At 37.1% G+C, this 27,002-nt stretch overlaps 2 protein-coding genes and 1 long non-coding RNA gene across 4 annotated transcripts in view; 1 reads left to right on the forward strand and 2 right to left on the reverse strand.

Annotated features, from left to right (window-relative positions):
* Positions 1–342: 342 nt before the first annotated feature.
* Positions 343–6,850, reverse strand: SRP19 (signal recognition particle 19). Its single transcript, XM_081297786.1, has 5 exons — positions 6,729–6,850; positions 6,061–6,136; positions 3,272–3,343; positions 3,068–3,179; positions 343–890 (listed from the first exon to the last, which is right to left on the reverse strand). The coding sequence occupies exons 1-5, from the start codon at positions 6,767–6,769 to the stop codon at positions 757–759; spliced, it is 435 nt and encodes a 144-aa protein (XP_081153912.1). The 5' UTR covers positions 6,770–6,850; the 3' UTR covers positions 343–756.
* Positions 6,851–6,964: 114 nt separating this feature from the next.
* Positions 6,965–27,002, forward strand: part of LOC308651072 — an 86,963-nt gene continuing 66,925 nt past the window's right edge. Inside the window, exons 1-3 of one of the 2 annotated variants that reach the window (XR_014022482.1) lie at positions 6,965–7,169; positions 7,933–7,984; positions 20,350–20,466. This is a non-coding gene — a long non-coding RNA (uncharacterized lncRNA). The remainder of the gene's footprint in view (positions 7,170–7,932; positions 7,985–20,349; positions 20,467–27,002) is intronic. The other variant, XR_014022483.1, reaches the window with a different exon arrangement.
* The window catches only part of APC (APC regulator of WNT signaling pathway), a 131,484-nt gene continuing 115,988 nt past the window's right edge, over positions 11,507–27,002 (reverse strand). The window contains 2 exon segments of the mRNA XM_081297773.1: positions 11,507–22,294; positions 23,816–24,030. Of these exon segments, the coding sequence (XP_081153899.1) occupies positions 15,721–22,294; positions 23,816–24,030 (6,789 nt within the window). The 3' untranslated portion in view covers positions 11,507–15,720.

Here is a 27,002-nt window from a genome sequence, read left to right on the forward strand (position 1 = left end):
TTACTTATTTTTATGTGGTGCTGAGGATCAAACCCAGTGCCTCACACATGCAAGACAGGTGCTCTACCACTAAGCTATAACCCCAGCCCTTAAGATAACATAAAATCAGCAAATTTAAAGCGTAAGGACTTTCTATATTACAGAAAAAACAAACAAAACCCCCAGAAACTGAACGATTACTGTAAAGTATTAAAAGAATGATTTACAGACTGTTCATTGATCTCCCCCTATAAGAAGAGTTACCATTTTCTTCTCTTGTAGGGTCGCATTGTCCAAGTTTACACTACCTATTTACTCTCTTAATGCCTCCTCTACTGGCATTAATTGCTTCATAAGCAAAAGTCATAGGCAGTTTGAAAATTTTATTTCATTAACTTAAAAGATGGACAAAATGTGTATTTAAAATCTTATTAAACATTTATCTGACATACATAGAGGACAAACAGGATTTCAAGTAACTTATGAGACAGTCTACTGCCATTTAAAAATATTCTTTTATCCACAAAATCTCTTAATTGAAAGACAAAACAAAACCTCCAAAGCAACAAATATCTTGTCTTTTACACTGTACAAATGTTAGATGCAAACTTCTGATTTATTTATTTCATTGTCAACTCTGATGATGAAGATGGGAGGTATAAATGTTCCCAGTTCAGTCAAATGATGAAAACAAAAAGCTGTTTCCCTCAGATACAAAGAAGTCTTCTTCATTCATGTCTCTTACAGCAGGATCACATACTTGATGCTCATACCAGATCACTTCTTCTTCTTTCCTTTCCCTTTTTTACTTCCCTCTCCTTGCTGAAGACTTGGGTCACCACCTCCTGTTTTTTGTGTCCTTGTTTTTAGCTTAGGTATCATTTCTGCTGCATACAACATTACTGATTTACCTAGGAACCAGAAGTTAGGTTTAGTGTATAATCTAAGACATAAAAGATCATTAACTTGAATATCGTAAAGTCTAAGAAACTGCCACATCAAGAAAATGGGAAGACATTTTAAATAATCAAATGATCATAAAGACAGTAACTTGCTCAAATCAGTGCTTTTGCTGGAGAAAATACTGAGAACAAGAAAAAAATATTTACGTGTACAAAGTGAAAATACAAAACATTAAGTTTGAAACAAAAATTCTGTTTTGTTGGGTGTGATAATGCATATCTGTAGTCCCAGCAACCTGAGAGGCTGAGGCAAGAGGATTACTAGTTTGAGACCAGCCTCAGAAACTTAGTGAGACCCTGTTTCAATATAAAAATAAAAAATTAAAAGGGCTGGAGATGTAGCTCAGTGGTAAAGTGCCCCTAGGTTCAATCCCCAGAACCAACAAAACAAAACAAAAAACAAAAAAAAATTATGGTCTTGGTTCTAGTAATTGGCTGAAAGATCAATGAAGAATATATCTAAATACAACAAACTAAAAACAAGAGTCAGACTATCATTATAACTTAACCTTCTGAAACACAGGGTCTCTCAGCCTTTTAACAACAACAAAAAAGTCATTAAGCTAAACAGATCTTATTCATATGCCCAGACAATCTATACATACATGCACCCCTGCTATGCCCACCCCAACGAGTTACTTTCCGTACTCCAATAAACGAAGCTCCTCAGCTTTGCTCTTTTTTAGTGACTATTATCTAATTAGAAACAAGAAGCAACCTTTTTTTCAAACACAATTTTTACTTCTATTTTCTTTTTCTTTTTAATATTTATTTTTTAGTTTTCGGTAGACACAACATCTTTATTTTTTATTTTTATGTGGTGCTGAGGATCGAACCCAGCGCCCCGCACATGCCAGGCAAGCACGCTATCGCTTGAGCCACATCCCCAGCCCTTACTTCCATTTTCAAATCAAAAGCTCTTTTTGCTTGTTTTTGGTCTTTTGAGAGAGTATAAGAAAATGTCAAAGAGAAGAAAAAAATACATTGGAATGTATTATCTGTCACATTTGAGTCAGAATCTTAATATATAACAATACCTACCAATCCGGATAGAATTTGGTATATAAGAACCAATCAATCTGAATTTGACTAAAAACAATCACATTGTCAAATTTCCTGTCAGATTGTTTTTAGTTGAATTAAACAGAAGAGTTTAATTAAATTGAAGGAAAAAAATTAAATAGCTTCATTTCTTAAAAATAAAACAAAATTTCAGAAAAATAAATAACATATAAACACTTACCTTACCAATACTCAGAACTAACAGTTTGTTATACTGGTGTCTAGCTTTGTTTTGATTTTTTTTGTCCCCCCCCCAAAAAATAAAATATTAGAGATGATGCTAAGAGTTCCCTAAACTCTCCGCTCCCCACCCCCACCCCACTGCTTTAAAAAAAAATTACAAAAAAAAACATTTCTACAAATAATATACCTATTCATCTTCAATAAATAGCAATATTTTATCTTTAAATTTACCTAAGTGGTACTTACTATGAACATTTTTTTGTTCACTCAATTTTGTTCTTTAGATTTATTAACAAGAGAAATTATTATTAACAGACTTCAAAGGTCTCTAGGATCTGAAAGAGCAACTAACATTCACTGATTTATTAACTATACTTTTTTTGCGGGGGGTGGGGTGGGGTGTTTACCAGGGATTGAACTCAGGGGCACTCAACCACTGAGCCACATCCTCAGCCCTATTTTGCATTTTATTTAGAGACAGGGTCTCACTGAGTTGCTTAGCACCTCGCTTTTGCTGAGGCTGGCTTTAAACTCATGATTTTCCTCCTGCCTCAGCCTCCTGAGCTACTGGGATTATAGGCATGTGCTACCACACCTGGCTAACTTTATACTTTTAATCTGGGAACAATGACAGTCTTCTAGAAGTTTATAAAATGCTCATCACACAATTAGTAAGTTTCATCACATTCTCAGAGATTCTTAACCTAAAAGAAATTAAAACTACTGTTTACCTCTTTCCATAAGCAATAGTCTTTTCTCTAAATTAATATGTAGAATGTAAATTCATTTATACCTTTCAAAAGGTCAGTTTTAGAACCTCTGTTGTGTCACAGAAGAAAAACATATTCCTAAAGTTTATTTATTCATTAAAAAAAGCTTACGTGATGGGAACTGTACAAGACAGAGGCTGCCATCTTCCTGTCTGAGCTGGACCCGGACTCTGCCTCTGTATTGAACATCACGATTCCATTCTCTAGAGTACATTTTATTTTTCTAATGTAAATAAAACAAAACAAAAACAGGCTTTTAAGAAAGTCATCATATCAATGAGTACAGAAAATAGTGAAGGAAGAATCACATCATACCTCAACAAACACATTAAGTCCAACTGCTGAGCATACATCTTGAATCTCTGTAGCTGTAGGATTTTCAACAGCCTGAACAGTTAAAAACAAAAACATTAAATAGCTTAGCTTTAAGAGAATACTGTTATACAGTTGTATAAATCACTTTAAATACTATGATCAAAACATGTACCTAGGGGCTGGGGCTGTAGCTCAGTGGCAGAGCACTTGCCTAGCATGTATGAGGCACTGGGTTCAATCCACATCACCACATAAAAATAAACAAATAAAATAAAGGCACTCTGGCCATCTACAACAAAACAAAGATTTACCTAAACCCTATCTTTTCTTACTAGGTACAGTGTTTTCAATTTTAATTTTAAAAATTCCTGGGAATTACACTGATTCATACTTGTGTGTCTTTTTTCCAACCAGAACATAAATTTAATGAGGGCAATGACTTTGTTTTATTCACCAGTATTTTCTCTAACATCTAGATTGGTACTTTGACTATAGTAGGTGCTTAATGAATATTGACTGGTTGAACACATATAACCACTTAAGAAGCAGTATCTAATAAAGTTTAATTTATGTTTCCCTATGGCCTTGAAATTTCATCCTATGTGTGTGTGTGTGTGTGTATTTTTCCCCCCAATGGAAATAAAAAAAAATATATTCATCAAACACAAGCTCAAGAGTGCTCACAGCATTATTTGTAATGGCCCCCAAATTAGAAACAATCTAATTAATCCATCAAGAGAACAAAGGAATGTAGTATTCTTTTTTTTTTTTTTTTTAATATTTATTTATTTTTTTAGTTTTCGGAGGATACAACATCTTTGTTTGTATGTGGTGCTGAGGATCGAACCCGGGCCGCACGCATGCCAGGCGAGCGCGCTACCACTTGAGCCACATCCCCAGCCCAGGAATGTAGTATTCTGCTGCTAGTGGTTTCCAGCAAGGGAATTTTACTTTCCTCCCCACTTTTCAGACATTTGGCAATGCTTGGTGATAACTAGAAAAGATGGATATTTATCATCTAGTTGGCAGAGGCCAGGGATGTTGCTAAACATTATAAAATGCACAGGACATACCATTATATAAAGAATTATCTGGCTCAAAATGTCAATGATGTTGTTGTTGGGAAACTGCTACAGAGCAATGGGAATTAAACTACACTCAAAGGGTTTAGGGGTTAGCTCAGGGGGACAGCACATACTTAAGCATGCACAAGGCACTGGGTTCAATCACCAGCAAAAAAACATAAAATAAACAAAAACCTACACTCAAAAATGTGGACCAGTGAAAAGAAGACATAAAAGTACACAGCAAATAATCCTATTTATATAAAATTCAAGAACAAGCAAGTATAATGTATGGTGCTGGAAATCAGGATAGTGTTATCCTTATATAAGAGAACATATGTGGAGGGGACACTGACTGGGAAAAGACATAAGAAATCTTCCTATAGCTGATAATGTTTTTAAAATTTGTGGGCTGGTTACCCAGATGTACTCCCATTGTGAAAATTGCTTGAATTATTACATTTATATATGTTATATATAAAGTTTAAAAAATTCAGCCATTCTTCTGACAGAATCTGTCACAGTGGCTTGACAGGGCATTATTCCAGAACAAGTGCTTTGATATCTCTTTTCACCTGAGGCAGCAAAGTAGACTGTACACACTGAAAAAGCAGCAAAATAAGAGACATTAAATAATACAAAAATATTTAATTCATTGCTTCAGACCAATTTGCCTTAAACTTGTCATTAGATTATACAATGTAAATGACTCTTTAAATGTAGAATATGGCTGGTAGTGGCATGTAATCCCAGCAGCTCGGGAGGCTGAGGCAGGAGGGGGATCACGAGTTCAAAGCCAGCCTCAGCAAAAGTGAGGCACTAAGCAACTCAGTGGCCAAGTGCCCTTGAGTTCAATCCCTGGTACCCACCCCCAAAATAAAAATAAAAATAAAAATATACTATGACACACTGGGCATGGTGGTGCAGGCCTGTAATTTCAGTGATTGGAGAGGTTGAAGCAGGAGGATCCCAAGTTTGAGGCCAGCCTTAGCAACTAAGCAACACCCTGCCTCAAAAATTAAAAATAATTTCTTAAAAAAATAATTTTTACTAGTGGCAAAGCACCCCTGGGTTCAATCCACATTACAAACAACAAAACAAAACAAGTAAGAATGTCTTTAATTTTGCATTGGGCAGTTTCCAAACTGAAGCCAACAGACCACCTGAAAACTTGAGTTTTCCTATCCCAAATCCCCCTTTTTCCTGATGCAAGCACTCTACCACTGAGCTACATCCCCAGGACCTGATTCTTCCCTTTTAAAAAGTACTAAAGTAAATTTACCTCTTTAAACTGCAGAGCTGGGTGGCACATGCCTGTAATCCCAGCCACTAGGGAGCCTGAAGCAGGAGGACTGCAGCCTCAGCAACTGAGGGAGGCCGTAAACAACTTAGACCTGTCTCAAAAAATAAATAGAGGGCTGGGCATGTGGCTCAGTGGTTAAGCACCCCTGGGTTCAATTCTTGGTGAAGACTGTCATAATTATGGTTAAAACAGACACTACCCCACCCCATTTTATTCTTTACAAACACAGGTTCATTAAGAACTGTTTCAAAAATTCCCTTCAACCTATGCAACAGCGTCTTTCCGGTTTCATCAACATTAAGGAAAGCACTCTAATCTTGGCTGCTGTTCTCCTCAGGCCTTAAAGAAATGCAGTGAAGTAAAAGGAACCTTTGTGACCTGTTAGGACAACCTCCCTGTCCTAGATACCAGTCACCACTCACCTTACTTATGGGGATCCTCCTTCCCTCCGCGATGGTCTTCTTATTATTTAAATAAGCAGGATAGATACAAATAAACCTGACACAGAAAAAGCACAGCTGTTATAACGAGAGCAGTGTTCCAGTCACCATCTTCGTGGTATGGGCATCTACACTATTAATTGCTTAATTAATAGTTTTTCTTTAAATTGCCTTTTACTTAATTCACTTAAAAAGAAAACTATTCATTACCTTATGGAAAAATAGAACACTACTGTTAGAGAAGGTTAAAAAGAACAACGAAAACAAAAACCGATACGGTAACTGTTAACGTTAAGCAAAGCTGCCCGTCAAAAGTTCCCGAGGGTGGAGTCCACCTTTCTGCACGAAAGCACAGCGTAGGGAGTATTAAAAACTTTGTTATTCTAACTTATGACCTCGTAGCACCTCAAATCCTCTTTTTCTGATACAAAGACTGAGATACCTAGGCTCGGGAATTTAGCGACCCTGCGAAAAGCTAGGTACTGCAGGCTTCCCGGCCGGGGAAAGACGACGTGGAGTCCGAGGCTCCACGTCGAGAGCAGGGGGCCAAGCCCTTCTCAAGACCTGGGGGTGGGGAATTGCGGCCCAGCATCTGCGGCATCGCAGCAAGGCCCCCTAGCCCTTTTTTTGGCCCCCAGCTCAGGATTCACCTGTCTTGGTCCGCCGGGGACCGTGAGGCGGCGCAAGCCATGTCCACAGACAGCACAGACTCCGCCCACAGAAAATCAGCCGGAAGTTACGAAACCACCCGCTCTTCCGGCGGAACTCCGGCCCACCAAAGTGGCCCTGCGTTCGCTGCTTTTCAATGCCGGTTTGTTCCAGCACCTGTCGCTCGGAGCCGTGACGTCTGGATTGACGTGGGCTTGTTAACCTTTCTTCTCGCGAGAAGACTGAGAACGTTTCCTTTCCACTTTTCTCCCATTGGAGTGCTTTAGGGGCGTGGATTATCACTTATTTTTTATTAATTAAACGTTTCCTCGTTCACCGCTTCACACCAAAGTTAGGTGATACTATTTACGTTCGCCCGTGGGTGAAGGCTGTAAGCTGATGGGAGTCTGTGTAGTATGAAGCGGAAATACAAGTTAGAGCAGGCAAGGAAATGTTTTTTATGTTTAATTTTGTTTCCACTCCTACTTCCCGCAGATTGAACTTTTTTTGTGCTAGGTATTGAACCCAAGGCCTTGTGCATGCCAGGCAAGCACTCTACCAACTGAGCTATACCCCCAGTCCAAGATTGAACTTTTTAAAGTGAAGGAATTAGCAAAATTTTTGGCAGTTGCGTTTCAACGTACTATATGTTAGAAACTTTACTATTCACCTTTTAAAACGTCTGAAGGACGTCTTATAGACTAAAATTAATCATGATTTTGTATGCTTTGTTGATGTGTAGGGAGAGGAACACTCCACCTCCATCTTCTTAAGAGTTTCAGCTGGCTCCTAGAATTAAAGTGACATAAGGTGGATTAAAAGGAGAAACGGATAGTGCAAATTTAATGTCGTACTGTAGATTTAACAAAAAAATAAAGATCCAAAGAAGCAGGGCCAGTTATTTATATACTGCATTACACAAATAATAGTGTGAAGAAGCAACTAAATCATTTGGGTAGGCGTAAAAGATGAGTTATTATCAAAATCTGTACGGAATCCTCGAGAATAAGGACAGTGTCTTTTACAGGGGAATTTCATTTAAAAGAAAATGGCAGAAATGTGGAAGTGATCGTTTTGAACCTGCTGTTTTTCAAGTGTCTGGTTTACTTAATATGTCACTGAATAGCATATTTTAACCTCTTCAATTGCAAAGCATTACTTCACAGCATTTCTGTTCAACTAAACATACCTTCATTCCTATATTAGCAGTGGCTGTTTATTCCATATTTACAATGGAACTTTTCAAAGAAACAGGCAGGTAAGACATTTACTTTATTTATAGATTAAAAAAAAAAAAGACTAAAGACCAACTAAACAAAAATCTCTCCAAAAGCTGAGTCTCAGTGAGTTTGGATAATTTGCCCATTTGCAGTAATAATGGCTTGAGCTCAGGGCATCAGTCTCTCTCCCTCTCTGTATATATCTATATGGTGATATAGATATGGTGATATAGATATGTAGAGCTCACACACACACACACACACACACACACGTGAAATTAAGGAGATGGTCTGAAGTTTAATGCAGTAACCTGGTTACCATGGAGTTGTTTTTTTAGAGCCATTTAATTGGGGACAAAAGGGCAGTATTGGTGGTTACTTTTTCTGGCTTATACACATTAAGGGAATTAATGACACAGATGATGGAGCTAATATTACTTAGTGCCATTTCTTTTTCTTTTTTAAATTTTTTTTTTTCAGTTTTCAGTGGACACACATCATGATTTTATTTTATGTGGTGCTGAGGATCGAACCCAGCACCCTGCACATGCCAGGCGAGCACGTTACTGCTTGAGCCACATCCCCAGCCCTACTTAGTGCCATTTCTATGCCACTCTCGTATTTAACTCTACACTATTTCTGAAATACTGTTCAAGGAGAGAGGCTTGATTTGTGATATTGCAAAGTGAGAGAAAGAAAGTGATGGAGGAGCAGCCATAATAAGAGATAAAACATCTGTTGAAGGCTTAAGATTAAAAGTATTTAATAATAAAAGACAAGGTTGTGGGTAAAAAAAAAAACCAGACAGTAAAATTTCTTTTTTACAAAGATAAAAACAAAACCCTATAAACAGGGGTGGGGCTTTAGCTCAGTGGCAGAGTGCTTGCCTAGCATGTGAAGCACTGGGTTTGATCCTTAGCACCACATAAAAATGAGCAAAGGCATTTTATCCATTTACAACTACAAAAATAAAAAATATTAAAACCATATAAACATACAAATAGGAAACAAAAGTTTATATATAATTTAAAAACCCAGATCAGTGTTGAAACATTTCAGCAGTAGTAAACATCAGAAGCTAAGAGTTCTGTGGAAAAAGAATTGTGACCAAAATTATACTTTGTGTGAAGGCAAAAAAAAAAAAAAAAAAACAATTTTAAACTAAGAGTAGAATTAGAAAGCATATCCCTAATTTAGCTTTTCTGGAAAAAAACCAGGAAATATTTCAGCCAAGTTAAATTAATGTAAAGAACTAAAGAAAATCAAAGACATGAAATATAAACAATGATGAATACTGAAAACTGATACTTAGATTTAATTACTGATAATAATAGTGAAGTTAATTTTAATGATTAGTCTGAAAATTTAAAACAAGTGAATAAATACTAGGAAGGACAAAAGAATGAGGGTGCCAACTGAAATAGCAAACATCTCTTTCTAAAATCATCGTAGTCACTGCACTGCCAGGGTCTTCACTGGCCATGCTACCCCAGCTGGGACCTTGGACTCAAACAATGTTGCTATGTTTCTCTTTCCTTTTGTTCTCTCCATCTCTTCTCCTCAGCCCCCAATTCCTGGACCACCCCAAGAATTTCAAATTCTTGTCTTTCTTAAGCAAACTTACTAAAGTCCCCCTATCCAAATTCCAGGTTTATCTTTATAGATCCCCAAATCAAGGTCCTCAGCTAAAGGAAAGTACCTTCTGAGAACTTTTCTTTAACAGGATTCATTCTTACAAGAGGATGCTATAGTTTCAGGTAACTGTTCTTTTGTACAGATTAATTCCTGTTTCCAACATTGACAGTCTCACTGTTCCCATGATAATCTTCATTTTCTCTTTGTATGTCTAAATTTTCCCCTTCATTTGGTGATATATTATTTGGCACTTAAAGATTATTTCATGACTGATGTTTATCTTGTTTTCTTCATCGTATTTAATGCCTTTTCTTCAGAATTATGTTTTGGCATATATCTGCCATAACTGGCTTCTTTGCATTTGCCTGTATAAGTGAGGTTATACGTTTGGTTTTATTCATTTGGGATCATTTAAAAATCATTTGGTAATGCAGTATTTAATTTTTTTTTTAGTTGTAGATGGACACAATATTTTTATTTATTTTCATGTGGTATTGAGGATTGAGTCCAGCGCGTCACATGTGCGAGGCAAGCTGAGCTACAACCCTAGCCCGATAGTGTTTATTTTATTATATGTGATCAGTATTTGGTACTGTTCCTCTACTTTATGCTTTGTTTTGATTAACCCTTCCTCAATTCCCCTTTGTTCTTTAGCATCTTATTCAAGTATCTTTAGTTATTTTAATGATTTACTAGCTAAAACCTGGAAAAACTGACTTAATTTTTTTTTGTTGTTGTAGATGGACACAACGTCTTTATTTTTATGGGGTTCTGAGGGTTGAACTCAGTTCCTCACATGTGCTAGGCAAGCATTCTACCACTGAGCCACAACCCCAGCCCAACTTCTTTTTTAACACTGGGGTTTCCACTAAATTAAAAAAATTAAAATCATGTTCTTCCAAGTTAAAAATAACATAGTATCTGTTGACATTACTTATTTAGCATGTTTTTACCTCTTCCCTACCTTCTAACTCTTGTTTCCCTATTTGTGTTGGAATAATCTTGAATTTAAAATCATTAAAATTATTAAGCATTTAATTTTTTGTTTATCTGGACATTTACACTGAGATTCATTGTCAGAGTAACCACAATTATTTATACTACTACTTTTTTTGGCAGGGGTAGGGTACCAGGGATTGAACTTGGGGGCTTCTGAATGCTGCATGTTGTTCTGTGGTGTTTTTCTTCTTTGCCATTTGGTGTTGTAGAAATCTGATGCTAATCTTTTTTTTAGGCAACTATTTCTCTCCTCACTAATGTTTTTAGAACATCTTCCTCTTTCTGGGCATGGTGACACATATCTGTAATCCCAGTGACTTGGGAAGCTGAGGCAGGAGGACTGCAAGTTTTGAGGCCAGCCTCAGCAACTTTTACAAGGCACTAAACTACTTAATGAGACCCTCTCTTGCCCCCCTCCCCCAATAAGAAAACAAAAAGGGCAAAAGGTGCCTAGGATGTAGCTCAGTGGTCCTTGAGTTCAATCCTTACTTCCAAACAAAATCACTACCAAAAGTAAACAAAACAAAAAAAAAAACACAAAGTTATCTTCTATCTTGAAATTTAAAAACTAAAGACACACCTAATGAGGGTTTCTGTTAGTTTCAGGTTACTCCAGGAACAAATTGAGTTTTATTCACAAGTGCCCCCATTTGGGGGAAAGCAGAACTAGGTCTCAGAAATGGCAGGGACTGCCAGGCATGGTGGTGCATGCATGTAATCCCAGTGACTTGGAAGGCTGAAGCAGGATCGCCAAGTTCAAAGCCAGAACCAGCGAGGCATTAAGCAACTTGGGAGACCCCGTCTCAAAATTTAAAAAAAGGGCTGGATTCCCCCTTCTCCCGCCCCCCCCCCCCAGAAAAACAAAAACAAAGCAAAACACCTGTAGGGACTGTGGTGGCTCCTGACTTGCCTCTTACATGCTTTATATGCCTCCCCGCCCCCACCAATCTGTTCCCATTTCCTCTTTTTCTACTGTCTGCTTCCTCTTCTATTAGGCTCCATGATGTCAATTGCAGTAATCAGCCTCTGGGACCTTTCAGTTCCCACCAGCCAGAAATTTTCTTTGTGACAACTTATTTCAAATTGATTAGCCAAGTCTTTTTTTTTTTTTTTTTTTTTTAAAGCTAGACCAAACAAGTCTTTGGATCCTAATAGGTAGTGTAAGTAGGGCACTTAATGTCTGGCATTTCTTTCAATAGCCATTTCTCACTAGTGTTGTTTTATATTCAGTGATCACTTTTGCTACTATACATTGAACATTTTCAATAAAAAAGTAACAGATAACTTTAAGAGTAAGTGAACAGTCATAAATGTAGAAAAAAAAATTACCCTGAATATCAGAGGAAAGAAAGTATATTTAGCACCAAGAACAGTATTATACATATAGAACATACAGGTTAAAAGAAGCATCAATGGCCTAACAAAAAGCAGAATATACTTACAGACCACAGAATTGAGAACAGAAGGAAAATAACCTGGGGTATACAGAAGCCACATAGGCTTCAACATTACAAAGTAGTATTTTAAACTCAGCATAATATTAGGGAAATATGGTTAGTGGAAATGAAAAAAATTATACTATTTCAGCCACAGTGACTTTTGAAAAATCATTTTTGTTTGGTAAATTTTACCCATCTGACTACTCTTCAGCTCTGGGCAATTTACTTTTGCATTGCTGGCACTCCATTCTTTCTCTTAGATGAAAAGAAACCCCACCTGATTATATGAATTCAGATATAGTGCAACTGGCTCCCATCAGCAATGGACTCATCATTTTACTTAATTAATTTTGTGTAACATGATCCATATTATACATAATCAAGAAAAATATGTACTATTTGCTCTTTACAGCATTTATCTTTCATTATTTCCCTCATTAACTTCCAGTGCCCTGGTAATTTATAAAGTTTATCCTCAATTATCAGACTGATTTGACCACATTCATTAAATATTAATAAATTGGATACATTTTCCTTTCATCTGAAACCAATCTTCCCTCACCTCCAAGTTCCCATTTCCAGTCTCTTCTAATCTTATTGCCATTTCAAATTAAGATACTTTGGCTTTTACAATAATTGTTTCAAAGGGAATATTAGCTGATCCTTCAGACATAATAACGTAAAAATTACTTGTTCATTCATGTCTGGTAAGTTTGTTTCTTATCGAGAGTTGAGATGGATTATAACAGATTGAACAGCTCAATATTCAAGTCTTAGGTCTACAGAAAGGAGAATCTGTTGGTAGATTAAAAGTTCAGTTGTTGAATTCATCTGGAGCCCAAGGCAATCACTCAGAGAGCCTCATTGTGGTAACTGAGGGCAGTAATTCCCAAAGTGTGGTCCTCAGGACCAGCAGCACCAGCAGCATGTTTGAACTTGTTAAAATGCAAATTCTTGGGGCCCACTCTAAACCTACTCAGTCCAATTACCAGGGTGTGACCTGGCTGTGTCATAAGCACTAAGATTCAAATGCACCCTTGTTTCAAAAACCACTGCCTTAGGATTTCTCTGTTGCAGTCCACAGCTAAATAGGGCACAGTCAATCCCATATCCCTTCCTTTAAATAGCCATCACAATTACTGACTTATCTTAAACCCAACACTGGGCTTAGTATGCCATTTTTAACAAGCATCAACTTGGAGTATTTGGCTTGCTATCAGTTTTGGTAACATCTTGCCAATGTCTCAAAGTAGACTTTACTCATTCAGAGCCATTATCTCTAACTAGAGGTTCTCATCCAGTGACCTTTTCCTCAAGGGACAACATACACTGGTTCTTCTCCCAGTAATGTTGCCCATAGGAATTCCAGTCTTTTTGTAAGTAGGACTCTTCTTTCATTTCCAACACAATAATACTTTTTTTTAAAAAAAACTTGAATTAAAAGGCAACTTTATTCTAATTAACTAACACTTTTATCTCTTCCCACAAAAATACTTGGAAGTAGTTTATAAAAACTGGCATGCAAAAATTCAGACAAAAACATATATGACCTAGATAACATTGTATCCCTATTGTTTATGGCAGCCTTGGAGAACAATATAGAATATTATTCATAAACAATTTCAGAGAAGTTTTGAAAAAAATTTAAATAGATTCCAAAGATAAATAAATTGAGGTGTTTATAAAGTGGAGCAGTGGAAAGAGTACGGGCTTTGGAGTAATATGCTTTAGTTCAAATCGTGGTACTTAATTTTCTGGCACTTTAGCTTTTAAAAAAACAGCCTCATTACCTGCAAGTTATAAACACAAGTAAAAACACAAGTTAGATAATTAACTAAATGATGTGATTTCAAGGGCACCAGGTAGGTATGCATACTCCCTGTCACCTCCTCTTCCCAGTGCCTCACCACGCCTAAAAATCCTTTATCTTCTCCAAATGCAGAGTGCATGAATTTTATCATTAAAAATAAACCTTTCATTTATTCAACAAATATATGAGCATTTATCATCATAGTCACTTTTGATCTTTTAGAACAAACTCAGGGAAGATATATTAAGTAAATTATCTTTGCTATTATCAGTGTATTTTCCTTCATGAAAGAGGGCTCCCCCTGAGGTTAGTATAAGGAAGTGGGTACTTCACCCCAACCCCCTAACCAACTGTACACATCAAAAATAAAGTTTTTCTTAACAGGTAAGGATATTTAAATACTCCTCTGATTTTTTTCTTTTTCCCAATGCCAGGGCCTCTTTTTGAGTATCTTAATGGCATTGTATCTACTTTTAAAGTTTCATGTGATTTGTATTTTCTGAATATGGCAGAGTACTGATTATATTTGGCTGTAGAAAATATGCCTTAACAGGTAGGGTGATATAAGGTGTTGCATGTTAGACCCAGTAGCAACAGGGAAAAGATGAGGAGGAAAGACAGTTACATTATAGAACATGGAAGAAACTACTTGTACTAAGAATAATCAAAATTTCAAGTATAGAATTCTTTTTAAGAAAAAGTGAATACTTATGTGGTCCTGTTATTTCAATGCCTAGACCTGTGCTAGGCAGACACTGATATATATGCCTCTGTTTTAACTGAGTTCCAGTGGAGTAAGGGGGGAAAAAGGGTGGAAAAATATTGAAAAGTGAAGAAGTACTAATCACATAAAGAAAAATTAAAATTTAGGAATGGTTAAGTGCCAACAGTCTTCTTCAATTGTTTTTATTACAGTAGGAGAAATTTTACTCTTAATGCATAGAATTTGAAGAAAAAAATTTATATAAGCTTTTAAAGAGGCCCTTTTGACAATTATTAATACAAATGTGAAATAAGACCCTTCAAACAAATACCAATTTCAGTAATAGTTTACATACAGCAATAATTTATTCTGAAATGTTCATTTAGTTTCTGTTGAGACACAATTCATGTCTCATTAATAAAAGAGCAGCCATCTCACCTTAAATACCAGAATGTACAACAGTTACAGCATAGCAAAAATTCTACCTACTTTCAGATAAAATCTAGTTCAGGTAAAATAATTTCATTCAATGTTTTACAGTTACACAGATTTTTTTTTGAGCACAAAATAGTGTAAATTGTTACACTGTAGCTATCTCTATGCACATCATATGACCACAGAACTGTTAATCATAACTTCTGAAATTGAACCGTCATTTCATTCATGCAGTAAAGCAAAGCAGGCTGGGTAAACTTATTCATTGGGAACCATATTACTGTGAATTTCACAGCCACATGATTAATTATGAAGTTAGATGGACTCACAGGACTAAAACAATTTTTTTGCATAAATACCAATTTCTCCCTGATGTAAGTTTAATTAGTTTATAATCTAGAAATGATTGATAACAGCAATATATCATATTTTCTATCTGTAGTGTTCATTATTTTACGATGAGCGATAACTGAAGTATGATGGGATGGATGCTACTTAAATATATGTAAAAACATACTGTACAAATATACTTGGCTTTACCACTTTTTTCCCTATTAAGAGTGCCTCCCAAAATATGACCAGTGAAGACAAAGTATACTCTATCAAATATGGCTTCCTGAACAAAAACCCTCTAACAAGAATCAAACCTATTTACAAAAACTTTCAATCCTTTAAACTTTCATTTAGAACAAAATTTCTATATAGCAGTTGTAATTAACACCTAATTTTCTTAGTTTTGTCCTTCCAGCTCTTTTAAACAGATGTCACAAGGTAAGACCCAGAATGGCGCTTAGGACTTTGAGTTCCACTGGATTCTGTGCTGTCAGTTTTTGAGTCTCGTTTCTTGGTGTTATTCACTGGTGTTGGGATCTGAGATGGGCGAGCTGAAGTGCTATCTGCGCTGCTTTTCCTAGGACTTGGGTTGTAATTAAAAGGAGTCACTCTGGCAGCAACAGTTCCACTAGGTGAACTGTGTTTGCTTGAGCTGCTTGAACTGAAAGGGGTACGCTCTGCTATAGAGCTTTCACTAGACTCTGCTGCAGGAACAGGATTACTCTGTCCCTGTTTTGTCTCAGTTCCTTTTTGGTCTGGGGCATCTACCTGAATAAAGGAGTTCAGGCGGTTTTCCAAACCCATGGTGTGCATGGGGACACTGCCATTACCCCCATTTTGTTTTCCCTGATTATCCTTTAAATCTTTCACATTTGGATTTCCCTTTTCTGAAACACTGTCAATCACTGGGGGAGTATTACCTGTGGGAGATCTTCCAGATCTAGGGTTGTTAATGGGACAGTCCTCAATTCTCACCCAAACATCCTCTGTTTTAGAAACAGCAGGTGCCATTTGATAAATTAGAGTTTTTGATTCAGCACCATTTGTAGCACCCGAAGAAGTGTTCTGAGAAGTAATATTTGTGGGAGAAATTTCACTTTCTTTTATTTTTCTCCATGTTCCTTTTGTGGATACTTGGTTTTCTTTAGTTTGTTTTGTTCCTGAAACAGAGTTTACATGTTTTTCATCCTCACTTTTTGCTTTTTCACTGGACTCTGATGAGGCAGAAAGAATTGAAGACGAGCTTCCAGTTCTTCTCCAAGTGCTTACTCGAGGAAGGGATGATGAATGTTTGCTATGCTCACGCTTCCAGGTTCCTGATCTGTTGATTGGAAGTCTGGAAGGACTTTCAGAATGGGAGCGTGCTATATCATGACGCTTTACTGGTCTTCCATCATTATATTCTATAGTGGGACTGAGATTGGGTGGAAGTTTTCGCCATCCACCAGCCTGAACAGATGAATGTGTGGACAGAGACATATCAGGAAGGGAAGGGCTTAAAACTGGTGTTTGTGCCTGAGACCTAGTGGGAGAATCTGGTCTAGAAGATGGAGAAAGAGATTCAAATGAAGCAGATTCCTCCAATTTTCTCCTTAGTGTTGGGCTTGGAGCTTCTTTGATGAAAGTAGACTGACGTACTAATACAGGTCTCTCTGATCGATCAGATTCACTTCCACTTGATTTAGTTGAAGACATTCTAGAAAGTTCTACCTTTTTACTGGACCCATTGCTATTATTCATCTGATTTAGTCCTTTGGAGGCAGACTCACTTCTTGGGATACTACTGGTATTCTTGGATAAGCCTGTTTGTTTGGTAAGGTTTTGTTGGTTCATCTGTCTGCCTGGAGATGTATATGACATTTTCCCAGAGCCTGAAGACTTAGTTGAAGCAGTACTAGGGGATGATGTTCTGGGCAGTTGAGATAATTTGTTAGGAGGACTTATTCCATTTCTACCAGGTGAAATTGAGTTTCGCCCTGGAGACTGCATAGGTCTAGTTAATGGTTGCTGGGCAGGTCTTGAAGGAGTAGAATCTCTAGATCCTGACCTAGAAGGCCCTTTATTTGACCCACCTATTTGTGAAGTCTGCCTGGTAACAGGGCTTAATTCTGATTTCACTGAAGGCTTGGCTCCTCTAGGGGAAGTGGTGGCTGCTTGACCTTCACTAGGGCTTTTGGAGGCTGGAGTCTTAAGGGGTGGGCCTTTTTTAGAAACAGGGCTTGTACTTGAGGAGCTATTTCGAACTCCCGGAATATGAATCATTGTCCTACCTCGAGAGATTGAAGGCATGTTTGTTTGAAGGGACTGTTTCATTTGGCTGGAAATTTCTGAATTAGATCGAACTTTTCCAGTAATCAAGCTTTTATAAACTTTTTTTCCTCCTTTGATTCCTTTATTTTCAGATTCCATTTTTTTAGTTTCCAATGTACTTTTCTCCCCAGGCTTGAGAATTCGTGGTCCTTTATTACCTGTGAAGGGTTTTTCCTCTTGATCAGGTGTAAGATGAAAAGGTGATCCCAGAGAGATTCCTGATTTCAGTGAAAGAATGGAATCTGAATCAGATGAAGCTTGTCTAGATAAACATGCAGCAGCAGCAGCTTGATGCAAACTACTCACTATGGAATTTGCACCTTCTTGAATAGCTTTCCAATCAAAATTTTCTGAGTCAGGGGATAAACCATGCTCTGAATCTGGTTTCTGTATATCTTTCAAATCAAGTGTCAAATCTTCAGCTAATATACCACCCATATTTCTGGGACTATGTTTTTCATTATCACCCTTGAGTCTTGAAGGCCTTTTCTTTTTTGGCATTGCAGAACTTATACATTCCTGCAACAGGTCATCTTCAGAATCAATACTAAGAGAACTGAGAGAACTGTTTCTTGAGAAACAAACAGGAGTATCCTCAACATGAAATGATTTAGGAGCATAACCTGATGCCTGGGGTTTACTTGGTTCTCCTTGTGAAGCAGGTGGCGTAGTCTCTTTAATAGGTTCATTTTCTTTGTTATTGTTGTTTTCTTGGTCAATGTCACTAAGAGAACTCAGAGAAGAATTACGAGAAAAGCAAACTGGTGTATTTTCAATAGCAAAATTCTGTAATTTTTCATCAGTTGCTGCCCCTCTATCTGGTATGTCTTTGGATGACTGAGGAAAAGTGGGTTGCTTCTGTAGTATGGGTTTAGACTGGCCTCGACTTATTGGATGTTTTGTAATAGCTTGTGACTTATTAGATGATTGTTGGCTTGATGTTAGTTCTGTGTGGCTGGTAACTTTAGCTTCTGAATCCTTACTGTCTTTCCCCTTTCTTAATTCTGCCTTTTCCCTGGAAAGGTCAACATCATCATCATCAAAGTCTAAAGAACTTAAAGAATCATTTCGTGAAAAACAATAAGGAGTTCCTTCAATAGGGGTGTAATGATGAGGTGAATCAAAAGTAAAACTTCCTCTAACTCTATCTTCATTATTTGGTAGCTTATCATTGAAGTCCTTGGAATTAGTCTTCAAGTTTTGTTTCTTTGAATCTTTGTTGTCTGAGAAAGCTGGTTCAGTATTTAAGTTATTCTTTGAGTCTGTGTTCTTTTTCACACGTGTCCTATACTCAGTATTTTGTGGCATAGGTTTTACTGGTGAAGTAGGCTTCTTTTTCTTACTATCTATTTGATTTTTGTTAGTTCCAGATGAAGACACAGATGCTTGCTGGACCTGGTCCATTATCTTTTTCACACGGAAAGGCTTGTGACTTTTCCCTTTGGGCATAGCAGAATTAATGCATTCTGCAAGAATATCACCTTCTTCTGTTTTACTGTCATCCAATTCAGGCATAGTTACAGATGAGGTTTTTCCTCTTTGAGCCTCATCTGTACTTCTGCCTTCTGTAGGAATGGTATCTCTTTTTTCAAATTCACCTGACTGTGCCCCTGCTCTAATCCCTTCTCCAGCAGCTAACTCATTTGGAGGGGATTCTATTGTAAGATCACTTAGAGATGTAGCTGTGGAAAAGTTTATAGGTGTCCCTTCTACACAATACACCCGTGGCATGTCATCTCCTGGTGTAAAACTAACATGCTTTTGTGCCTGTAACCTGTTTTGTGATGGAAGAAGTTTGTACACAGGCAGTTGACTTGGTTTCCTTGCCACAGGTGGAGGTAATTTTGAAGCAGTCTGGGCTAGCTTTTTGGCTTTCCGTGATGACTTTGTTGGCATCGCAGAAATAATACATTCTTCTAATATTTCAATATCATCATCATCTGAATCATCTAGTAGATCTTTTTCAGAATCAACAGGTTTTTCTGCCTCTTTGTCCTGGTTTTCATTTGATTCTTCAGGCTGCTCTGGTTCTGTTTCATTCCCATTGTCATTTTCATGAACTGGAGGCATTATTCTTAGCTCTACATCTTTCTGTATAAATGGTTCATCGAGGCTTAGGGCACTCAGGCTAGATGAACAAGAAAATCCATCTGGAGTACTCTCTGTGGCAAAATGTAACAAAGTATCAGCATCTGGAAGAACCTGGACCCTCTGAACTGCAGCATTTACAGCAGCTTGCTTAGGTCCACTCTCTCTTTTTTCAGTAGTAGGTACTTTATTTTTAGGTACCTCTCGCTTGGTTTGAACTGTCTGAGGAGGTGGTGGAGGGGTTTTACTTCTGCTTGGTGGCATGGTTTGTCCAGGGCTATCTGGAAGGTCACTGGGGCTTATAATGCCACTTACCATTCCACTGCATGGTTCACTCTGAACAGAGCTGGCAATGGAACGACTCTCAAAACTATCAAGTGAACTGACAGAAGTACATCTGCTAAACATGAGTGGAGTCTCCTGAACATAGTGCTCTGGTGGACTTTTGGGTGTTTGAGCACCACTTTTGGAGGGAGACTTGGCCCCTGAAGAAAATTCAACAGCTTTGTGTCTGGTTGATTCTGAAGATAGACTGGAAGCTTGGAGTCGACTGGGTTTGGTTCTAACATGCTGTGATACTGCTGGAACTTCACTTACAGGATCTTCAGTTGATCTAGTTACATTGTTCTCTTTTATTTCTGCTATCTGCAGAGTATTAGAAGAATCTGCTTCCTGTGTTGTCTGATCACATCCTATTTCATCTTCAGCTGATGACAAAGATGATAATGAACTGCACCTTGAAAAACATATTGGGGTGTCTTCTACACAGTAAGTCTGAATTGTTTCTTGGTTGATAGAGGGGACTTTGCAAGTGGTAGTTTTTTGAGTCTGACTGTTTCTATTCTGTGCTGAACTTGGATGTAACTGAGTTTGCCTCTTTGCATTGGATGAAGGTGTGGATGCCTTCTCACTATTTGAAGAGATGTGTTCAGTTTTAGTGTTTTGTGCAGATGAACTCTTTGAAAATGGAAATGATGGTTTCTGTGAGGAAGAAATGTCAGTGGCATATTTTAAACTATAATCAATAGGCTGATCCACATGATGCTTTTCTTCATTATATTTTATGCTATAATTTGTTGGTCTCTCCTCTTCCTCATGCTGTTCTTCTTCAGAATAGCGTTCACTATAGTTGGTTGGCTTATCATCTTCATAGTCATCTTCCTGACACAAAGACTGGTTTACATTTTGATTAATTCCATGACCAGAACCCACTCGATTTGTTTCTGAACCATTGGTTCCCCTTGACCTATATGGGGAAACACATTCTTGCTGTCCAAAATGTGGCTGGAACTTAAGGTGTTTATCATCAGTACTCTCAGTATATACAGGGTAAGTGGTATTTTGACTCCTTGATTGTCTCTGCTCATTTTGTTTTATTTCATCTTCTATTATGTGTTTTGGTCTTGCCCATCTTTCATTCTGTGAAGGACTTTGCCTTCCAGAGTTCAATTGCTCATCTGAATATTTAAGACTATAATTTATTGGTGTATCCAGTTCTCCATCATTATCATCCATATGATTTGCACTATGTATTTTATGGGCTAGGTCAGCTGGATACTGACCGTAACTGCAAAATTTACTTTCATCATCTTCAGAATAGGATTCAACTGAAGGTTTCATTTGACCTCTTTTACCATAACCATCACTACTACTGACACTATTTAAACTATCATTTGAAGATCTTTTATATTCCAATTTACCATAAGGCATAGAGCATGTCCTATTTGAATTTTCTGACTTAGTAAAATTGTATGTGTTTGAATGTGTGTGGGCAGTGGAACTTCTTCTTATTGCATTCCTTTCATCTGTCACACAATGTAATTCGGTGGTAGAACCAGAACTTCTGTCTTCCTGGGAGGTATGAATGGCTGATACTTCTTCCATGACTTTGGCAATTTGGGCTGCAGTGGTTGAGATTGGCAAACCTCGCTTTGAAGAGGTTCCTGGATTTTCTGTAGTTGGGTGGTAGCTGCTTAGGCCAATTCCTCGCTCCCTCTCCAAACTTCTATCTTTTTCAGAACGAGAACTATCTAAACTCCCCCTTGATGAAGAGGAGCTGGGCAATACTGTAGTATTCAAATATGGTGAAAGAACAGTCATATTTCCAGTATTAAAATTGTCTGATCTATTATCATCATGTCGATTGGTGTCGAAAACGTAGTCACCATAAAGATTTTGCTTGTGTCTTTGCTTACTACGATGAGATGCCTTAGGACTTAAATTGTCAATATTGTCAAAAGTTTCAGATAAATGCTGAGCATCTAATTCTGCTTCTAGGGCTTTCTGTTTCCTAACATGAAGAGATGGCAAGCTTGAACCAGGAGACATAATATTGGCGTCCTTATATTTTGCAGGTCGATTTGCCATGAGATTCCTTAAAGCTGCAGCACTTCCCATAGCAATCATTTTGTGCTTTGAATGAATGAGATTCTTGAGCATGCTAACAGCCCCCATATCCCATAATGCTTCCTGGTCTTTAGGATTTCTTGCCGAGAGATTCCACAAAGTTCCACATGCATTACTGACTATTGTCAAACTGTGAGATTTCAAGTGTTGTAACAAAGTTTGTAGGCAGTTGTTCTCTCTTAGGATTTGCCTGGAGTAAAAACAAGAAATCACAGAGTAAAAAAAAAAAAAAAAAAAATCTGTAAGATAGAAAACAAGTAAATCTAAAGATAATTTTACTAAAAGTTAATAATAGGCATGTTAAAAATTATACCAATTATTCTATAAATTTCAAGCATTCACATCTTTTGTTCTTAGTTCATTCAATGTTTATTGATTAAAAATACTCATCTGTCAGACTAAAAGAAGTGAAAATGTGATTTTCTATCTATTCTACATTTCCTATTCTCATCCAATAGTTTAAAATACTCTTGGCGGGGGGCAGGTACCAAATACATTTATTCTTTTCATATGGTAACAGTTTTACAATTTAAGTGTCATAAATATATCATGAAATCTTAAACTGAACAGGAACTTTGTGGTAATTTAGCCTACACATGCAAGCCACAATGCTGACTACTAATATCTTGGAAGAGGTAAACAGAACTGATTTTTTTTTATGTAGTCAGGGAGCATACTTTATGTACATATCAGCAAACCTACTTTTTAGAGTAATCTCTATGTCTCCAGTTTAATTTTCTGACATGTTATCTTTCTTACAAGTACTCTTTGGCAGATTGTGTGTGTTGTCATTATTTTGAAAAATAATGTGAAGTAAAGGTTTTCAAAATATTTAAAGCATGTAAATACAAGGGCTAAGAATTAGCATAATGAACTCTGAGACTTGAAAGAGCAATAGCTAGTTTAATGCATGGAAGTTCATTAACAGCATATTCAGCTTTAATAGGCCTTAAAATAGACTGGCAAGGGTGCACAATAAACTTTAATGTGGTGGTCTTTTCTCAATAGTCCAGTAGTCAACTGAGTACTTACTGAGTTTACGAAATACTTTTTGCGTAGCAGGAAGGATTATAAAAAGCTTGAAGTTTTACATCAAAAACTTAAATAAAAAGATGTTTATATTCTCTATTAAAAGAACCTGATGCTCTTTTTGAAAACAACAGGAATAACACTGGATACATTAAAAAAATGAATAAGCTCTGAAAATACTCATATTTTTGTTCACATATTATAGATCCCAAGTTTTAAAAATGTGTGCTCTGACTCTGATCTTTCAGATTTTAGAGACCTAGTAGATTGGCTGGTACTTAAATAATATGATAAGTGATGTTAAGACACCACTGGAAAAATGAGAGCCTTTATACTTTCAGAATCATGCTCATCATTTTGCTGTTTTTAAAATAAGCTTCATATTCCTTTATGCCATAGTAATAAACAAGAAAGAATTTTGTTCTAATATTTATGACTTTTATTTATTCCACACATGGGTTATATCTCTTAACATTTGTTTGTCTAATCTCCTTTATGGTACTAGAAACTTTATTAGAATAGATACACTAATGAGTAAAACTGGGATTAACATTTATCTTTTCACTGTACTAAGTGTATTTTGGTTTTGAACTTATTAATAATTATACAAAACACTGCTCACGATTAGGTCTTTTCAAAGAAATGAATTCATGTAGAAAGTAATATAGAACTCTGTATATACCTGTGGTCCTCATTTGTAGCTATCAAGCTGGATACATTCCGTAATATCCCACCTCCACTTTCAATAATGGCTAAAGTATTTGTCTGGCTCCGGTAAGTGAGAGTGCCAACCAAAAACGCAAGCGCACCATCTACAGCACATATATCAGCTTTATTCTCAGTGCAATGTGCTGACAAATTCCATAAGGCACTCAGTACGCTTTTGAGGGTTGATTCCTATTAAAAAACAGAATATGTGTCATCTAATTAGAACTGGAATTTGTTTTTCATAACTTTTATGTTGACTTCTACTGAACAAAGTTTGTTTTTTGATTTCCCCAGTTTTCCAACTCTGACTAGTAAAATTTTTAAATTTTTTGGCACCAGAGATTGAACCACGGGTACTCTACCACTGAGCCACATCCCAGCCCTTTTTATTTTTTTATTTTGAGACAGGGTCTTGCTAAGTTGCTGAGGCTGGCTTTAAACCTTGATCCTCCCAAGTCATTCACTGGTAAACTATTAAGAAATTTTCATTTAGAAAAACTTTCATAAAATATCAAATAAAATTTAAGCAATATCCAAAATTAAGCATAACACAATATGAAATTAATGGTCTTCCCTGTTTAAATGATATACATATCTTACAGAACTTACAGTGTGTGTGTGTGTATGTGTATACACACACACATAATTCATGTACATTATGAAAAGATAACATTTTCAAATCAATGGAAACTAAATTTAAAAAAGCCTCTATTACTATACATGGATAAGGAAAATCATCCCCCTCCTTCCTCGCCTTCCCTGCACCGTAGTACTAGGAATTGAACCCAGGGCATTCTACCACTGAGTTACATCCCTAGCCCTTTTAATTTGTAGATAGGGTCTCACTAAGTTTCCCAGGTTGGAACTTGCCATCTTCCTGCTTCAGCTTCCTGAGTTGTTGGGGAAATAGGGAAAGATATCTTAGAAGTACTGTTAAATGACAAGAGCAATTTGCAAAGCAGTATATACAGTATTACATTTGTATTAAAAACATACATAAATGTCTATATGTGGTTGATCCAAAAGTAACAATGTAACTTATGGAAAGAAGAAAGGATACTGGAAAAATGTCTCAAAAATGCAAACTAATTACAAAAAGCCAAAACTCCCTAATATACAATATTATAGTAAAATGTCAAACTGCACTTGCCATAGAAACATTTTGATATGCAATTGGTCACAATCTCCCATGATCCTGGTGTCAGTCTTTGTACTTATCTCACAAAAAACATTCATTAGAAATTTACTATCTGTTGGGGCTGGGGTTGTGGCTCAGTGGTAGAGTGCTTGCCTAGCATGTATGAGGCACTGGGTTAGATCCTCAGTATCACATGAAAATAAAATAAAGATATTATGTCCACATAAAACTAAAAAATAAATATTAAAAAAAGAAATCTATCATGTGCCTATCATACAGGCACTTCAAACAATTAACAAAACAAAACAAGGTGCTCTAAAAGATTATTGCAGCCTGAATTTTAATAAAATATTCCAGAGAAGACTGTTCTGTAGGAGGATAAGACCTGTACCTTCATAGAGAAGACAGTAGCTCCTCGCAGGGGAAGCAGAATGATAAAAGGTATGTAATCCCAGTGGCTTGTGGAGGCAGGAGGACCATGAGCTCAAAGATAGCCTCAACAAAAAGAGAGGCACTAAGCAACTCAGTGAACTCAGTGAGACCCTGTCTCTGGATACAATATAGGGCTGGCTTTATGGCTCAGTGGTCGAGTGCCCCTGAGTTCAATCTCGGTTACTACCCCTGCCCCCCACCCCCCCAAAAGGTATGGAAGTAGCCAGGTGCAGTGGTGCACACCTGTAATCCCAGTGGCTCAGGAGACTAAGGCAAGAGGATTGTGAGTTCAAAGCCAGCCCAGCAACTCATCGAGGTCCTAAGCAACTCAGTGAGCCCCTGAATCTAAATTAAATACAAAAAGAGCCGGGGATGTATCACAATGATTCAGCACAAAATCCTCAGTACAAAATCCTCAGTTCAATCCTCAGTACAAAAACCAACCAACCAACCAACCAACCAAACAAACAAATAAATAAAGTATGGAAACAGAAATCAGGAAGAAGGGCTAGGTGCAGTGGCATACAACTGTAACTCTGGGTTTAATACCAGTACCAAAAACAAAAACAAATCAGGAAGGAAGGACTGTAGAATAGAAAGACACAAAGGAGACCAAGGCCCATGCTGGGAACAGTAGAAAGTAAGTTCAGAGAGTTAAAATATAGGCTTTGAATGCCACAGGAAACATTATGGGCCTAAATAAAAAAGTAGTTAACTACCCATTCTCTTTATCAAGAAATTAATTAAATGAAACAGTATTAGAGTAGGTTTAGACACTGCTTATCAGAGAGCTAGAAAGAGGCAGGAAGGAAATGCTTCCACAATCAAGATGTGAGAAAAGCTCAATTTTAATTGCAATGTGATTGAAGTAAAGGCAGAGCATTTTAAGCTTCTGAGAATAAGAAAGATAGCAAGTCTTTAGAGCAGTGAGTCAAACTGCAATTTGCCCAGAAGAGCTAAAGTTAGAAAAACAAAAGTTGCTCTCTGTGTTACTATATGTCAAAGGCCAAGAGTTTTGATTCAATAAAGTTTTACAGTTCAAAACAGAGGAGAAAAGAAATGATTAGGAGTTAGGGATGTGGTGTAGTGGTAGAATGCGTGCTTAGTATATACTAGGCCCTAGGCTCCATCCTCAGTGTGTATGTGTGCATGCATATACACGTACGCTCACACACAAAATGACAAGGACAAAATGATTAGCAGTTGGAAATACAGGGCTGCGGCTCAGCAGTAGCGCACTTGCCTGGCATGTGCGAGGCACTGGGTTCGATTCTCAGCACCACATATAAACAAACAAATGTCTATCAACAACTTAAAAAAATATATATACATAAAAAAGTTGGAAATACAGGTGAAAGCAAAGGGAGGAGTTTTAGTAAGTTGCATGATCATAAAGTATAAAATACAGGTGAAGGTAGAAAAGAAAAACCAAAGTGAATCTATAAATCCAGATTTTGCAACCTGGAAAAGAGCTGTATCAGAAGCAAAATCAGGAGAGACTGAAGATGGTATGACTAATTAAATGAAGCAAGTAACTTGTTCAAGGCTTTGGATGTTACAGGAAAGAAAAACACTGTAGTAGTTAGAAGCC

This window comes from Spermophilus citellus (assembly GCF_964194105.1).
Source record: "Spermophilus citellus genome assembly, chromosome: 1".
Taxonomy (NCBI): Eukaryota; Metazoa; Chordata; class Mammalia; order Rodentia; family Sciuridae; genus Spermophilus; species Spermophilus citellus.

Excerpts from the sequence above, each read along its gene's own strand:
- SRP19 (XM_081297786.1), bottom strand. The coding sequence starts at position 6,769 with ATGGCTTGCGCCGCCTCACGGTCCCCGGCGGACCAAGACAG. Across the intron at positions 6,137-6,728 it reads TCCCCGGCGGACCAAGACAG|GTTTATTTGTATCTATCCTG; the intron begins GTGAATCCTGAG and ends TTTCTGTGTCAG. Across the intron at positions 891-3,067 it reads TCTTGTACAGTTCCCATCAC|GTAAATCAGTAATGTTGTAT; the intron begins GTAAGCTTTTTT and ends TCTGGTTCCTAG.